The sequence below is a fragment of the Physella acuta genome, unplaced genomic scaffold, assembly GCF_028476545.2.
Source record: "Physella acuta isolate Inbredline_101_S28 unplaced genomic scaffold, ASM2847654v3 ptg000439l, whole genome shotgun sequence".
In the NCBI taxonomy this organism is placed as follows: Eukaryota; Metazoa; Mollusca; class Gastropoda; family Physidae; genus Physella; species Physella acuta.
In genome coordinates, this window is record NW_026731958.1 from 249,376 (window position 1) to 266,429 (window position 17,054).

Consider the following 17,054-nt stretch of genomic DNA (forward strand, 5'->3'; position numbering starts at 1 on the left):
AGAAAAAAAAATATATTTAACATATGTATCAAAACGTTTGGCAACTCTTTTAATGGCTGACGAAAAGCGTCAAGGTGAGGCAAGTGAACCAGTTTTATGTATCTATTGCTCGCTTTTTATTGCTTATGGATTTCGTTATTAATTTGTGTCTCTTAGATTTTTTAACTTAATTTATTTACAATGGATTAATACATTTCAAAAGTTGTGTTGTCGGGATTTGTCAATTTTGCTCTTAAAAGACTATTTAACTCTAATTAATCGCTTAAAAAAAAACTGGAATGATTTTTGTTCTATATTTGTTTTGCTAATTTAGCCTTGGTGTCACCCTCTAAATTGTGTCACCCGGTGCGGTCCGCATCCCTCCTCCGCTACGCCTCTGCAACACGACACTCTTTATTAAATGAGACACCCTATGACTACTTTACCACATAGGGGTCATCCATAAATGACGTCACACTCGTAGGGGGGAGGGGGGTCCGTAATTTTGTGACGATGTGTGATGAGGGGGGAGGGGGGGGGGGTCAGATGTTGCGACGTCACATTTTTGCATTATAAAAAAGCAATGTTAGAAAACGAATTTTAGACGTTATTTCGCGTTTTAGATAACTGTTTTAATAAATTGTAATAGTTTAGACAAGATTTTGGAAAAATATCGATGTTTTTAAAAAATTCAACTGCAATTTTTAGGGGGGTTGTAGGTTGAGGTGTGACGTCATTTTAGGGGGGGTCTGGCTTTTTTGTGACGACGTGTGACGGAGGGGAGGGGGGGGAGGTAAAAATCGTCAAAAAAAGCGTGACGTCATTTATGGACGACCCCATATACTATCAGCTTGCCTATCTTATTAATGACAACTAGAGTCCAGCTTTTTAGCCCCGGTCCAATTCAGTTAATCAGCGAACACGTAGCGCCTCTACTATTCTGTTCCCTACATAAAATATTTACTATAGGCCTACATAATTTTGATGTGCTGAATGGCTTGGTAAAGTTATTTAATTGTTCAGTTAGTATTTCAATGAAAATTATACCTATATATTTTTTTTTAATTTTTAATGGCGGTTTTGTATACAAAACATATATCATTAATACGTTTAGTTGATGATAATATCATGTGAACTTACAAAAAAAATCTCATCCCCCTCTCTAGTCCACACACAGTGGCGTAGCTAAGGGGAGGGTGGGTCTGGCGACTGCCCAGGGCGCCAACCCTATTGTGGCGTCTAAAGAGGTATAAAAAATTGAGGAGATCATTTCCCTCAAAGAAACGTGATCGTCGAAGTTAAGTTGAACATTAAAAAAAAAAACAAGGGAGACAAATAAAAAATACAACCATTACTATTTGTAGAAACAAAGATGGCGGCACCTACTTTTGATATTGCTAGAGAAAAAGCTCTGGCCGATTATAGAAAAAGACTTCTGGAACACAAAGAACAAGAAGCAAGACTTAAAGAAAGTGAGTTAAATAAATTTCAAAGTCTAAATTATATTACTTTGTATTATAGACAGCAAGTCAATTTGCTTTCAAAACTGCAAAATCATCGACACCTATTATCGATAACGGCTAGTCCTACCGAACACTGCCTGCAGTAACACTCCTAACGGTCAAGAGTAGTAACATACTGATTGTTCTACTGGCTATTTCGTTACCTGTAACGCAATTTACATGCGGCAGTTACTGTTGAATAGTGCTACAAATTAGCGATGATTGCTTATACCAGTGTCTGACAATATGTTCTTCCGGCCAATTGTCTGCGTTGTACCGTGAAGTCTAAAAATAAAACGTCAACAAACTCACTGTGGCCTAAATAGGTCGCGCTAGGCACCGAGACAACAGAGATGTGTAGTTTTTGTAACATAAATACTCTTTGCATAGTGATTATGAAAATAATAGGATTTGGAGAGGTGCCATAACAAAAAAAAACTATCTCCCTTCATTATCATTAGTGCTAATTAATTAATTAGCTTAATTACAATATGTTAATTATGTTAATTATGCTAATTACTTCGTTAATGCACTTGTGGGTTCGTTTATAAGGTGTGTTTTTTTTTTAAATTTTTTTTTGTCTTGAAAAGGCTTCTTGAACTTAAATATTATCATGACCAAATTAATTAATTATGATTATGTTAATCCAATGATTAACCTAATTAATTTGATTGTTTTATTCAGATGTCTATTTTATAGTTGAATAGTTTGATTAATTTTTCAATTAATTATACAAGTACCCAAAATTATAATTATAAACATTCCTTAAAATACCCAATTGTGTTGTGGCTGGGGTAAATCACCGTAAGAGGAGTGGATAGGTGTATTCTGGCAAACATGCATATCTGAATTAGGATTTATTTCAGACATTTTTTTTTATGGAAGATAAAGAATGCTTAAAATAGATTATTTACATAGGTCAACATTTAATTTTTATTCTGTACTTTGTGGGGGGGGGGGGGTGGATACACCCCCTCCCCCCCCCCCCTCACCAAGCGTGGCCAGGTCTGAGATATTCTTAAACAGTATTATTTTTTAAACAGCCTACCACCCCTCCCCGACCCGAACATAATAGACAACGATCTATAATACTTTATAGAACATACATATATTTTACTAATTCCCCCCCCCCCCCCTTCTACGTGGGACATAGGAATCGTCCATAAACATCGTCACATTTCAGAGACGGGGGGTGGGGGGGGGTGGTGTTCACAATTTTTATGATAAACTGTGGGGAGGAGGAGGTAAACTTCGTCAAAAAAGTGACGTCTTTTAATTTATCCATGACCACTGCGTGTATATTGATTATTAAATTCCAATCCCAATAAAATGTAACAAAAATCGTTTGACCGCGTAAAATAATCGTGGTTATAAATATGTCCATGTATTTTCTTTTTTCGTATTAATAACATAAATCAGGCCTTTTTTGGTGCTTGAGAATCTTTACAAAGCAGTACAAGGTCAAGGCCATATGCAAATTTGCTTACGTCACTTTAAGTAGGTGAGAATAAAAAGCACACAGCACTCATCAAATTTTTAAAATAAATGCCCTCCTTTTCAAACATGTTTCTTGTAAAACGTATAGACATACATAAAACAAAATGTGTTCACATTTTCTTAACCCTTACCCACTTCCATTTACAAATATTTTAAAAAGGTTATCCTTATGTCAGGGCCAACTAATTAGGCATAGGCCCCAAACCAATAAAATATATTATTACTATTAACATCCCGGGCCGAATGTGTGTTACACCTAGAGCCCTAGACCTACACGTCTGAGCCTTCGAGGGTCATGTGGTGATAAAATTGCAGATCTAATTAATATTCATAAATGGCGTTGCAATATTTTTTTCTGCATGGATATGATGTCGTATTTTGTAAGTAGGATAATTTTTTTCCTTTTTATTAATTATCTATACCTACATCAAAGCGTTTAATCAATAAATTCAGCCGCTAAGCCGCTTTTCATCGAAATACTAGATTTAGATGTCGGGTGTCCATCTAAACTTTTGAGACATCACGTGACCTCATTTTCCCGCCTTGACCACTTTGCCATCGATCGGTTACAGTTTAAAATTAATTACATACCAATATCCCCACGTTCTAGATAATGCAAATTTAAAACAATGCAGCATTTAACACCTTTGTCTATAAAGTTAACGTTGCTTTGTGGCTTTACGTTAAGAAATTATATTTTGGCATTTAGCTGCGCGGGCTAGCCTAGATCCGTGCTTTGACCTAATTTGGAACACGTGCCGCGCAACTCTCTGCGGTGTGCTGTTGACAACTTTGTTTGCATGCTTTACTTCAATACGCAATAAAATATGATCAAAATAAATTTATTGTCTGTTTTCTTTGTATTATTTACATACTTTCGGCATCGGCCGATGAAACACGCACTTTATAAGCGTTTTGGTAGACTTGACAAAATATTAATGCACGAAAAGGCAAATATTTAACAATGATTGCTTTTTCGGACGGCAATATTTTGAGATTTTGTGGCGTCATCATTGAAAAAAACGACTATCTCCATTTTTTAAAAGGGTCATTTTTCCCTCATTTTGAAAAAACGCGTTGCGATTTGAACTATAAATTAAATTTAGGCTTCAAAACCGCGGTTTGACACACCGCGCTGATGACGTCACGCCTTACCAAAACGCTTAGAAAGCGCGTATTTCATTGGCCGATGCCGGATGTAGTCAAATCCCGGAGACTGGTATAAGCAATTAACCCAAATTAGGTTTAGGCTTAATTGTATCTCCCCTTTCAATTTACAAAATTGTCATCATTGTTTTGAAATGTTTTGGTTTTGGCCAAGTTGTTTTGGACCTAGTGTCCTAGAGTAACATTACCAGCCCCGAACACCTTTAGCCCGAAACTGAGACTCCTTTCCGGTTCGAGACACCTTATTTTGTTACTATTTGACATAGAATGAAAACCAAAGCATAGAAATACTCTCCAGCCAAAGAAGAATAAAAATATGTATTCCCTTTTTTGGAAATCTATCGTTTTGGGTACGTAAAATTGCCAGCGGCTATTAATGTACGAATAAGTTACCTCATTGTCAAGGCTTTAATAGAAGTATATTGTGATATATTTGTGTCATATATTATAGATAAATGAATAATAAACCTAAATCAATGGCAAAATATATCAATATATGTTAGAAATTAACTTTAAACAGCAGTGTTTGCGAGCAAGATTTGCTATATTAACAGCAGCCATTTGTAAAATAGAGTGGCTTCCCCCTGAATCTCTGGCTATATCCGCTATAAGTTTACAAAAAAAAAACTTAAACAAGATGGCTGCTATAGTAAATGAGCATGGTTGCATCTGTTGGAAACATCGCTAGTCTTCATTTATTACTGAAATTTTTTAATTCAAATGTTTAAAAACATGTACATAAATGAAACAAGGAAACATTTTTGTATTTTTCAAAACATAAATCCTCCTCAAAATGTGAAATAATTATTAAAATTTAAGGAGTCACCTGTTTTTCACATCACTAGTCGCGGGCGATTTTACGTACCCAAAACGATAGATTACCCCTTTTTTTTCCATTAGCAATATAACTTTTAAATTTTAAATATATGCCCCCAAAACAGACGACCCAGTCGTCCTGGACCCGAATACAATTTTCCCGGTTTTGCCTCCAAACGACTGGTCTTTCCTCCATCCGACTAAGTCATATTTTTGCTGTTTTTTTCAACTTAGTTGAATAAATAATCTTGTAATATTTAGAATTTTATGTGTTTAGTTTTGTGTTTCAGTGTGTATTTGTTTTTAAATGCCAAAAATAATATAATTTATAACAATGGGAAAAAAAATAATAGGGGAGATAACTTTTCCCAATAAAATGCTTGTGTTATGGTTTACTATGGGTAATCATTTCCAGGCACTACACGTAAATTTTCATCCTCCTTACCACTACCCCAAAAAAAAATTATTTAGTAAAGAAAATAGCATTTTCTATAAAATAAACATTGTTATAAAAAAAAAGATAAGTCGGGAGGAGGCTTTGCTTGTCCCGGCAACATAAAAATGGCCGCCTACATGACGGGTTGCTTTTAATTGCTCATATCCCGCTGTGAGTAATTCAATGGATCAAAGTTTGATATAAATGGACTTATAAATGGACATATTTGCTACCAATTATAATGTTTCTGTATAAAACATTCAAATAACAGTGGATTTAGTATTTAAAGTGAGAGTTACGGAGTTGTTCGTTTCGGGGCGCATAGTCGGGCCAGGCAGAGTTACTCTAGATCTAGCTAGAGATCTAGTCTTATAGATTTAGGTCTAGATCTATGTTATAAAGTTGGTTGACCCACACTTGAACAAAGGATGGATGTCTTACACAATTTTTAATTTGGCCTAAATTATTTTTTAATGTAACTTATTTCATGGCAAAGTAGATCTATAGACCTATCCATTCAAGGTCACAAAACACTTAATTTAAGGCCAAAGCTGACTTCGAGCTTGAAATAATTTTGACACTCACAAAAATTTATTACTAATTTAAGTAATTTTATGGCTGTCACAAACTGTTAAAAATTGACTGCAATTGCTGCATGCTGGTCAATAATCAATGATCTATGAAAGCCTCACGGTTTCATGTGTTCAAGTTTGAATTCTTAACGAAAAGCATCCATTTCTTTATAGTCTCAGACTTAATTTCAGTTTGCTGCATTAATAATTATATTTAGCAGAAGTCAGCGTGATGTGGAGCTATTTAACTAATGTAGTAGTAGTAGTGAAACTGAAACCTAGGAAGCTCCCATTGTTGTTGTTAACGATCATCATGCCAATAAATGTCATGAGCTATTCTACTCTAACTGCTAACATCTATCATAATAGCAATCGTCAATAAAAATTTTAATTAAGTTATTTCCTATATTGCCCTATTCCATTAGAAAGTATTATATCCATTATAAGGTAACAAAACACAAAAATAAAGGCCAAAACTGACATTGGGACTAAAATAATTCATTTGAAAAATTTTAATAAATTAATTCATGGCAATAAAAATTATACCATTTTAAAATCCATTCTATTGAATTTCTCCCAGTCCATGGATAGAGTTAAATATAAACTTTAAACAATAGTATCCTAAGGGATCTATTTAATACAACATCAACAATAACCACAAAACACTATCTACCATAAACTTAATGGTAAGTAATGCCAGGTCTGTATAATGGCTCTAGGCCAAATGGACCTGGGTTTGAATAATGTTCTGTGTACTTGGGTCACAATAGCCATTTCTTATTATTTTATATAGGACCACCTAGAATCTGGTACAGTAGTGGTGGCAGATCTAGTTAAATCAATGCATTTTAAAATTTAACCTACTCTACAGTCAAGTATATCCTTTGCAAATAATTATTAAAACATGAATTTCCATGCTTAAATAAAATAAAGGACTGAAAGAATTAACTTTAAAAAAACACCTTAGTAACTAATTTAACCTACATAGTCCTAGTTATCAGTTTATTCCCTGTCTTAAGTTATGAAAGTAAAAACTCCCTTCATATGCTGTGGTCACAATCAGTTTAACAGATTAAAACGTAACACACTAGCAGATTTTATGTTTATTTTACTATAATCACTTGGTTCTTTAAGTTCTGTTGAATAAATACACATATAATTTGCATTGAAAAAAATTTAAGCTATCAATAATAGATATCAAGACATTGATTTTTGTCACTTCCAAAAGTAAAGCTCCAAGTGCTGTTTAATAAGTTAACTTAAATTATCCTGATATATTAATAAAGTAGCATGCTAAAACAAAAGTACTAATTCTGTTATATAGTTTAAGCTAGATACTTTGAACAAAAGTTTATTTGTACAATTTATTAGATTTACTTCCATACATTTGCTTCATTAGTTCTAATAAATGAACTTGTTTTTGGCTCTCTAATTTTTCTTTTAGTTCATTTTAAAGCACACAAAAAATAAAGGTAGGAAATCCTGAGATGTCTTTTGACCCTATTTATAAATTACTGTATTAAAATATTTCCAAGAAATAACAGCCATTAGTAAAATTGTTCTGTGTGGTCCAATGACTTTGAATACACCATCATCTGAACTTTTACTTTAAGTCCGCTAGAGTTGTCCAATTATAACGTTTACCAATGAGATTAAACAGAGCTTCATTCATTGGAGTCACATGTTTTACAATCAGCTTGACGATCTTGTCACTGATATCAGGGTGTTCTCTCCCCTTGTTTTTGTTCAGACATCCTGATTCATAGTCTATTTTGAGGACTTCTGCCACTGCATGGTACCTCGGGTGTGATTTATTAAAGCAATAGAAACCTTTTTCAGCGCTGAACACAAAAAATTCTTTCGTAAAAGCCGGTCGTAGTCCAAGAAATTGTTCGACCTCCTTCATGACAGAGAGTGGATCTTCCTCTAAGTCTTCTTCAGATAACACTAAAACTTGTTTTCTTGAAAATATATCATACGCATTTTTGATGTAGATTTGATAGTTTATTTTACTAACAGAGAATAAATTAATGTGGTTCAGCCATTGTTCAAACGTAACATTAAATGTTTTGGGATTACTATGAGCTCTTGTATGACAGTATTGAGACTGTAGCTTTGTTACAGGATCTCTCACAATGACAATCAGTTTAATGGAGGCGTTAAAATGATAAATACGGTCAAGTGACTCCTTTGTCATGATGTATCCAGGCGTCTTCTCCACTGTAATCTGATGTTCATAAGATTCAGGCATTTGTTCAATATACCACTGAAGCCCCTTGTTGTAATAGGTACTGAAAAAGCCCACCTCCATTTTAGCTGTGACGATGTCTGGGTGTAGCGACATAAAAGCCTTTAAGGCATAAGTTCCGCATTTAGCAAAGCCAATGATGAGGCATTTAGGTAGTCGCTTCTGGAAAAGTTTTCCAGGTTCAGCTACATCAACTGTTGTCATCTTGTTGCCCACATCTTCTTTGTTCTGCTGGGTCTTGATGAGATTTTTTTCATACACCTGTATGAATGTGGTATTAACTGGTCTGTTACGAGGAATATGTCCCAAAGGAATCTGCACCAATATCACAACCAAGATGGTACCACAAATTAATAGAGTAAATTTTCTGTGATCCATAACAGTAGTCTCTACAGTAAATAGTATAAGCCTGCAGTAGTTTTATAAATAAACCAGAAATTTTAAAAAATATGTTGCTGCAGGCAAAATGTCACTGTAAAATCTGAACTGATTATAAAAGTTTTATGGGTATATCTAAAACCAAAGTGGGAGTGGTCTCCCTTGTCTTTTGTAACACTTGAAGAGTACAGGTGTGAAATTAGGTGCTTTGAGATATGATTTATGACATTATATTTTAGCCACCTGTCTAGCAGGACATCAATTATGCTAGCTTAACAAAGATAGTTTTAAAAAAAAATCAAATTTTAGAAATTATATTTTTTGTTCTTCCGTTGACAGACGTTAAGGATTACTTGATAACACTCTAGTTCCCATTAAATTAATAAGTGTAAGACAGTTTGTGTGATTCATTTATTTTTTAACCATATTATATTTACAAATTCAGAGATTTATTTGCTAAAAATTATTTTGACATGTATGTTGTTCACACTCTTCATTGCATATTATATTGTCATGTCCAAATTCTTTTGACACCGGGAAATACACACATTGTTTTCATTGAATACTTAAGCTATCAATATAATTTGATAAACTCACTCAAGACATTGATTTTTGTCACTTTCCCATAGAAAGTCTAAAAATGTGGTTTGATAAGTTAAATATAGTTGTCAAGAGAAATTAATGAAATTGCAAGCTAAACAAGATAAAAGTACTAAATGTTATTTATTGCAAGATGGATACTTTGACGTAACATTTATCTTCACAGTTTATTAGATATTTTTCATACATTGTCTTATTATTGCTAATATTATTCACTTGTTTTTGGCTTATAAATAGTCCTAAATTATCTCTCAGTTATAAATCACTGTATTAAAATACTTCCAAGAAATGACAGCCATTAGTAAAATTGTTCTGTGTGGTCAAGTGGTCAACTTATTTGTCAGTAATCACTCTGGAAAACTTGCATCAAGAGCTAGAACACAATTAATGCCAATGTTTATTGTGGTGAAATATGATGACAATAGTGTCTCTGGATATATGTGCCTTTTAAATTTAAAAAACTTTATGATGATGTATGACTATCTGTATACATTCCAACTTTTACTTCAAGTCCGCTAGAGTTGTCCACTTATAACGTTTGCCAATGAGATTAAACAGAGCTTCATTCACTGGTGTCACATGTTTCACAATGAGCTTGACGATCTTGTCACTGATATCAGGGTGTTCTCTCCCCTTGTTTCTGCTAAGACATCCTGTTTCATAGTCCACATTGAGGACTTCTGCCACTGCATGGTACCTCGGGTGTGATTTATTAAAGCAATAAAATCCTTTTTCAGCGCTAAACACAAAAAGTTCTTTTGTTAAAACTGGTCGTAGTCCAAGAAATTGTTCGACCTCCTTCATTACAGAGAGTGGATCTTCCTCTAAGTCTTCCTCAGATAACACTAAAACTTGTTTTCTTGAAAACAGATCGTAAGCATTCTTGATGTAGATATGATAGTTAATTTTTTTAACAGATACGAAATTGATATCATCCAGCCATTGTTCAAACGTCACATTAAATGTTTTAGGATTACTATGAGCTCTCGTATGACAGTATGCAGACTGTAGCTTTGTTACTGGATCTCTTACAAGGACAATCAGTTTAATGGAGGCGTTAAAATGATAAATACGGTCAAGTGACTCCTTTGTCGTGATGTATGTAGGCGTCTTCTCCACCGTGATCTGATGTTCATAAGATTCAGGCATTTGTTCAATATACCACTGAAGCCCCTTGTTGTAATGGGTATTGAAAAAGCCCACCTCTAGTTTAGCTGTGACGATGTCTGGGTGTAGCGACATAAAAGCCTTTAAGGCATAAGTTCCGCATTTGGCAAAGCCAATGATGAGGCATTTAGGTAGTCGCTTCTGGAAAAGTTTTCCAGGTTCAGCTACATCGGCTTGTTTAATCTCGTTGTTTACATCATCTTTGTTCTGCTGTGGCTTGATAAGGTTTTTTTCATACACCTGTGTGAATGTGGTATCAGCTGGTCTCATGCTAGAAATATATCCTAAAGGAATCTGCACCAGTATCACAAGTAAGATGGTCCCACAAATTAATAGAGTCAATTTTTTGTGATCCATTGCATTGGTTTTTGAAATAAACAATGCAAGCCAGAAGAAATTTGTTTTAAATTTGTTGGTGCAAGTAGATCTAAATGTCACTGTAAAATCTGACCTGATTTTAAAATTATGATAGATATAGCTAAAACAAAAGTGGGAGTGGTTTCCCTTGTCTTTGTTTAACACATGAAGAGTACAAGTGTGAAATTAAGTGCTTTGAGATTTGATTTATGACCTTGTAGTTTAGCCACCTGTCCTACAGGATGTCAATCAAGATAGATAATCAAAAAATCAAAATTTAGCAGGTAAATTGATTGTTCTTCTGTCCAAAGCATACTTGTGTTTATTAATTGAAAACTTAGAAAGTTGGGGCAGCGAAGTAACCTTGTCTAATTATCATGTTTCAGGGTTTTATTTGCAGGTGATTTTCTTGCTATGTTAAGTTTAAATTTTGTTTACCCTCTTCAGTGCGTGAGAACTTGAAGGAGTTGACCAAACAGTATGATAAGTCTGAGAATGATCTGAAAGCTTTACAAAGTGTTGGGCAGGTGAGATCATTACTTATCATTTATTTTATAATTACATATAATTTTATTCATTGGCGAGAAAAGCTCTTGTGTTTTCATTGATATTTGGATACATATGTCATTTTTTTGATAGGTTGGACAGATACTTGATTTGATTGTTGAGCAAATGAGAAGTATTTGTGATTGGTTAAATAGGTAACATTTATGTTGACACAATTGATCTAGGTTTCTGGTGTTGTTCTGAGACTGATGGATTCAAATTTAGATCTAATTTAGTTGGTATTTTTTAATTACATCATAAATTGTGTATTCTAACTGTGGAGTATGTTTAAAATGACTCCCTTTTCCCTTGTAGATTGTTGGTGAAGTGCTCAAACAGCTAACTGAAGACAAATGTAAGTTGTAGCATATCCTCCATGTAAACAGTTCCTACTGTTGTGAGCAGTTTATAACTAACATTAACATGTCTTTATCCAATGAAACTCAAGTTATTTTTAGACAGCAGAGCGATTTTTTTTTCTATGAGTTTGTGACTTTATTGCTAGGCTAGAAAATATACAAAGACTAAACAAAAACTAGTTTTATTTAAGATGCTGGAAAGCAATAGTTGTAGTAAAATATGCATACTACTTTTTGAAAAAAAAAATTAATTATTAATTATTTGATTTTTAAATACAATGTGCTGCCTCATCAGTTAAATTACTCTCTTGTGTTGGGAGTCTAATGTTTTTAACATGGCTGTTATTTAGTTATCGTCAAGGCAACCAATGGACCTCGTTATGTGGTGGGGTGCAGGAGACAGCTGGACAAGACAAAGTTAAAGTCTGGGACAAGAGTGGCCTTGGATATGACTACACTGACCATCATGAGGTTGGTCAACTTTCCAAAGTTTTAAAACATTAATAGATAGTAGATAAGAAAGTTATTTTATGTTTAAATGCTCCGTTATTTGACATAAAAGTACTTCCCCTTTCAAACTGCGCTCCATGGTGTAGATAAAGTACAGTTAGACTATGCGTCCCGTGTTACTTGACATAGTAAAGATATTTCATTTGGAATTTTAAATCCCTTTTTAAAGAACGCTCATAATCTTAAACTAGATTTTAAAATATAAATCTTGTATTACTCAGATTTTGTCTATGTAGAATTTTCATTTTTATTTGCACCACTTGTATATTTGGGTTATTCCCCCAATAAGTAGATGAAATTGTTGTTATGATATTGAAAAGTAATCAAGTCATTGGAGTTGATCCTATAGTGTTCCAACATTAAATCTTGTATTTTACATGAAGGTATCTACCCCGTGAAGTTGATCCTATAGTGTTCCAACATTAAATCTTGTATTTTACATGAAGGTATCTACCCCGTGAAGTTGATCCTATAGTTTTCATACATTAAATCTTGTATTTTACATGAAGGTACCTGCCCCGTGAAGTTGATCCTATAGTGCTCCAACATTAAATCTTGTATTTTACATGAAGGTATCTACCCCGTGAAGTTGATCCTATAGTTTTCATACATTAAATCTTGTATTTTACATGAAGGTACCTGCCCCGTGAAGTTGATCCTATAGTGCTCCAACATTAAATCTTGTATTTTACATGAAGGTATCTACCCCGTGAAGTTGATCCTCTGGTGTACAACATGTCAGTTGAAGATCCTGGAGACGTTTCTTTCAATCAGATTGGTGGGCTGGGTGAACAGATCAGAGAACTTAGGGAGGTGAGACCTTTAGTTTAGGGAGGTGAGACCTTTAGTTTAGGGAGGTGAGACCTTTAGCTTCGGGAGGTGAGGCATTTAGTTTAAGCCTAGGGAGGTGAGACCTTTAGCTTAAGCCTAGGGAGGTGAGACCTTTAGTTTAAGTCTAGGGAGGTGAGACCTTTAACTTAAGCCTAGGGAGGTGAGACCTTTAGCTTAAGTCTAGGGAGGTGAGACATTTAGTTTAAGCCTAGGGAGGTGAGACATTTAGTTTAAGTCTAGGGAGGTGAGACATTTAGTTTAAGCCTAGGGAGGTGAGACATTTAGTTTAAGTCTAGGGAGGTGAGACATTTAGTTTAAGCCTAGGGAGGTGAGACATTTAGTTTAAGTCTAGGGAGGTGAGACATTTAGTTTAAGCCTAGGGTGGTGAGACATTTAGTTTAAGTCTAGGGAGGTGAGACCTTTAGCTTAATCCTAGGGAGGTGAGACATTTAGTTTAAGCCTAGGGAGGTGAGACATTTAGTTTAATTCTAGGGAGGTGAGACATTTAGCTTAATCCTAGGGAGGTGAGACATTTAGTTTAAGTCTAGGGAGGTGAGACCTTTAGCTTAATCCTAGGGAGGTGGGACATTTAGTTTAAGCCTAGGGAGGTGAGACATTTAGTTTAAGCCTAGGGAGGTGAGACATTTAGTTTAAGTCTAGGGAGGTGAGACCTTTAGCTTAAGCCTAGGGAGGTGAGACATTTAGTTTAAGCCACTGCTGGTGTTATGGAAATAACTGAATTAACGCATCAATTGGCTTGTTATTTATCCAGAGGGCAGAATGATGTTGATGATATGCTTTTTGTTTAAATATTAGCAATATATTTTTTATTTACCTTTTAACCTCACAAACCATGATTGTACAACCCATAATGTTACAACTTATGATTGTAGCACCTATGATTGTATAAGATGATTGTACATAGCATCCCATGACTTTGACCAGGTGATTGAACTGCCCCTCCTCAACCCTGAGTTGTTCCAACGTGTTGGCATTACCCCACCCAAAGGCTGCTTGTTGTATGGACCCCCTGGAACTGGCAAAACTCTACTGGCGCGTGCTGTGGCTAGCCAGTTGGACTGTAATTTTCTTAAGGTACGGCTTTTATTTTCTAGTCATTTTCTTTTACTCTCTCTAGATTTTAATACCATACCCATTTTTTTTTTTACTTTCTCCAAGTCGGACTTTTCTTATGTAGGCATTTTTACTGTCATATGTGAAATTTTTATAAAGGTTTTACCTTGATGTTTTATTTTAAACCTTTAAAACAATTGATTCTTATATTTATTTTTTAACACTGGTAAATGAAAACTTGAATGTACAAACAGGTGGTTTCAAGTGCTATTGTAGACAAGTATATTGGTGAGAGTGCCAGGCTCATCAGAGAAATGTTTGCCTTTGCCAGAGACCATGAGCCTTGTATTATTTTTATGGATGAGATTGATGCCATTGGTGGGTAGTTTACCTTGTAGGCTGTTTAGTATTTTATACATGAACATAAACATGTTGATCAACATGATCAAAAATAACTGTTAAGAATGATTGAATAATTATGCTTTAATTAATATGGTCTGAGCTTCAAATAAATAAAAATAAAACAACAAATTAACATAATTAGAAAATAAAACTAAAATAATCCGATTAGAAAACAAAACAAAATGAACATGATCAGAAAAGAAATGTTCAGAATATTATATATTTAACATGGTCAAAAGAAGAAAAAAAAATTAACAATTATTAGAACAGTAGAGCTACAATAATTCATGTGATTAGAAAACAAAATTACATTAACATGAACAGGAAATAAAATAACGCAATCAGAAAAATATAAATTAACCTGATCATTTGTTCTAGGTGGTAGAAGGTTTTCTGAAGGAACATCAGCAGACAGAGAAATTCAGAGAACCCTGATGGAGGTATGTAACTGTATGTTGATCTTTACTTTAACGAGCCACTGCATATATTATTCTACATTCAGGTTAAAATATGAGTCAACAATTATAACTTACATGAATATGCTTGTTGGTTTTATTTTATAACTTAATCTTAAACAGACGAAATGTAAAGAAGAAATATTTTCATATTAAATTGCATAAACTTGTTTATTTTAGACTCTCACTTAAGTGTTATTATTCTTAAACAATCTTTGTAACAACTAAATCTGGACCATAACAGTAAAAACTACATGTACATTATTGTTTACTCTCTTTAGTTGTTGAACCAAATGGATGGCTTTGATGCCTTGGGGCAAGTCAAAATGATAATGGCAACCAACCGTCCAGACACTCTAGACCCTGCGTTATTACGACCTGGTAGACTTGACAGAAAAATTGGTAAATATTCTTAATTTTTAGTGTTCAGTTTTCTATTATTTAGTCAAAATGTTCACTTGAATCTTTTACACATTAATTTAAAATACACATTTTTAGCATCATACATATTGAATAGCATGATTTCTGTTACTGTTTATTTCCAATGTGCTTTTATCTTAGAAATATCCTTGCCAAATGAACAAGCCAGATCAGAAATTTTAAAAATCCATGCCAATCCTATAGCTAAGCATGGAGAAATAGGTGAGCAAATTAGTATTACTTATTTACATTCAAGATACTGGTGTAAGGTACTTATAAATGCATCAGCTAGATTGACACATTTGAGGAATATTTTGCATATATCACCGAACCATAATTCTCATATAATTCCTAATTCTAACAGCCATACCACATTAAATTCTATATTGTCCTACCAATGTTTATATTTTACCTTGTCAAATTCTATTAACTTAAAATATTTCAGATTGGGAAGCAGTTGTTAAATTGTCTGAAGACTTCAATGGAGCAGATCTGCGTAATGTCTGCACAGAAGCAGGTAGTTGCCTCCATCTAGTCATACCATCTTTACACATTCCTCTCCCCAGCTTCACAGATCCCCCTCTAATGGACAAATGGATTATCCCTAGCACATTGTTTATTCAATTACTGAAGGTTCTGAACATTTTGTAAAGATTGCTAGGGACAGATGAGCTTCAGCTGGTAAAGGCTATTATGGGCTTGCAAGTGAGGGGGGGTGTGACAACACTGGTTGAAGTATTTTGTTTTCTATTTTTCATGGGGGGGTGGGTGGAGGAGACTGACACAATCAACAATCATTACTTCCTCCCCACCCCCTTAGAATTAAATTTAATAGATTAACTTTTGCTGGGCATTGTTTTTTGCTTGGCTCAGATATATCACTTTATTTTACAATACATTCTCTGTGTCCAGGAATGTTTGCAATAAGAGCAGAACGCGACTACGTTATAGAGGAGGATTTCATGAAAGCTGTGAGGAAAGTGGCAGACAATAAGAAACTGGAGAGCAAGCTGGACTACAAACCTGTGTAAATCATGACCTTAAAGACTATTTATTTCACTATGTGAGGTCAAGCAAGGATGGTGAGAAGTTGGGATTTTTTCTCAAGAATCACTTCAATGTTGGCTGGTTTAATTTGGTTTTTCAAATAAATTTTTTTTCATTTGTTGATTCGTCTTTTTACTTTATTATTGTAACCATATTTTAATTAACCAATTAGAACAAAATGCTCTTAAAGTATATCATTCAGGTCATTACTCTGAAAGACATTGAATTTGCCTTTTGTAAGTCTACTCAGTTGAAATCCAATCTTTTAACACAGCTACCCCATACTTAGCTATGATCTTCAACATTCACTATTGTTTACATGGGGATTTGACTGCATTGTTGTCTATTACACTCCTCTGTGACCAATGTCAATGTTTCAACAAGTAAAGCACCTTTAAAGATACAGTGGTCAATGGGGCTAATAGCTCGTCATCTTCTGTGTATGTCATGATGGTTCAGCATACCCATCCACCTCTACTTTTCCCTGAGTCTGGTCTCCATCAGCACAGCATAAAAATATGTAATCACTGAGTCTGTGAATTACTTTCATGTTCTGACTTAATCTTTCTGCATGAGATTTGAGCTGACAAAATCTAAATGACCAGTGTAAAGTTCCCTTTTTGAACCTGTCTGTCCATAGGGCAAGTGATGCAGAGTTCACCTGTTTCTGTTATCTTTCCATATGAAAGGA

General features: G+C 34.4%; 2 protein-coding genes across 2 annotated transcripts; one reads left to right on the plus strand and one right to left on the minus strand.

Annotated features, from left to right (window-relative positions):
* Positions 1–1,322: 1,322 nt before the first annotated feature.
* LOC131943052 (26S proteasome regulatory subunit 10B) lies at positions 1,323–16,484 on the plus strand. Its single transcript, XM_059303061.1, has 12 exons — positions 1,323–1,451; positions 11,167–11,246; positions 11,581–11,620; positions 11,975–12,095; positions 12,833–12,947; positions 13,911–14,060; positions 14,294–14,417; positions 14,820–14,881; positions 15,178–15,298; positions 15,458–15,538; positions 15,762–15,833; positions 16,229–16,484. The coding sequence occupies exons 1-12, from the start codon at positions 1,352–1,354 to the stop codon at positions 16,345–16,347; spliced, it is 1,185 nt and encodes a 394-aa protein (XP_059159044.1). The 5' UTR covers positions 1,323–1,351; the 3' UTR covers positions 16,348–16,484.
* LOC131943053 (heparan sulfate glucosamine 3-O-sulfotransferase 1-like) lies at positions 9,001–10,866 on the minus strand. Its single transcript, XM_059303062.1, has one exon. It carries the CDS (start codon positions 10,717–10,719, stop codon positions 9,697–9,699), a length of 1,023 nt encoding a protein of 340 aa, XP_059159045.1. The 5' UTR covers positions 10,720–10,866; the 3' UTR covers positions 9,001–9,696.
* Positions 16,485–17,054: the final 570 nt, after the last annotated feature.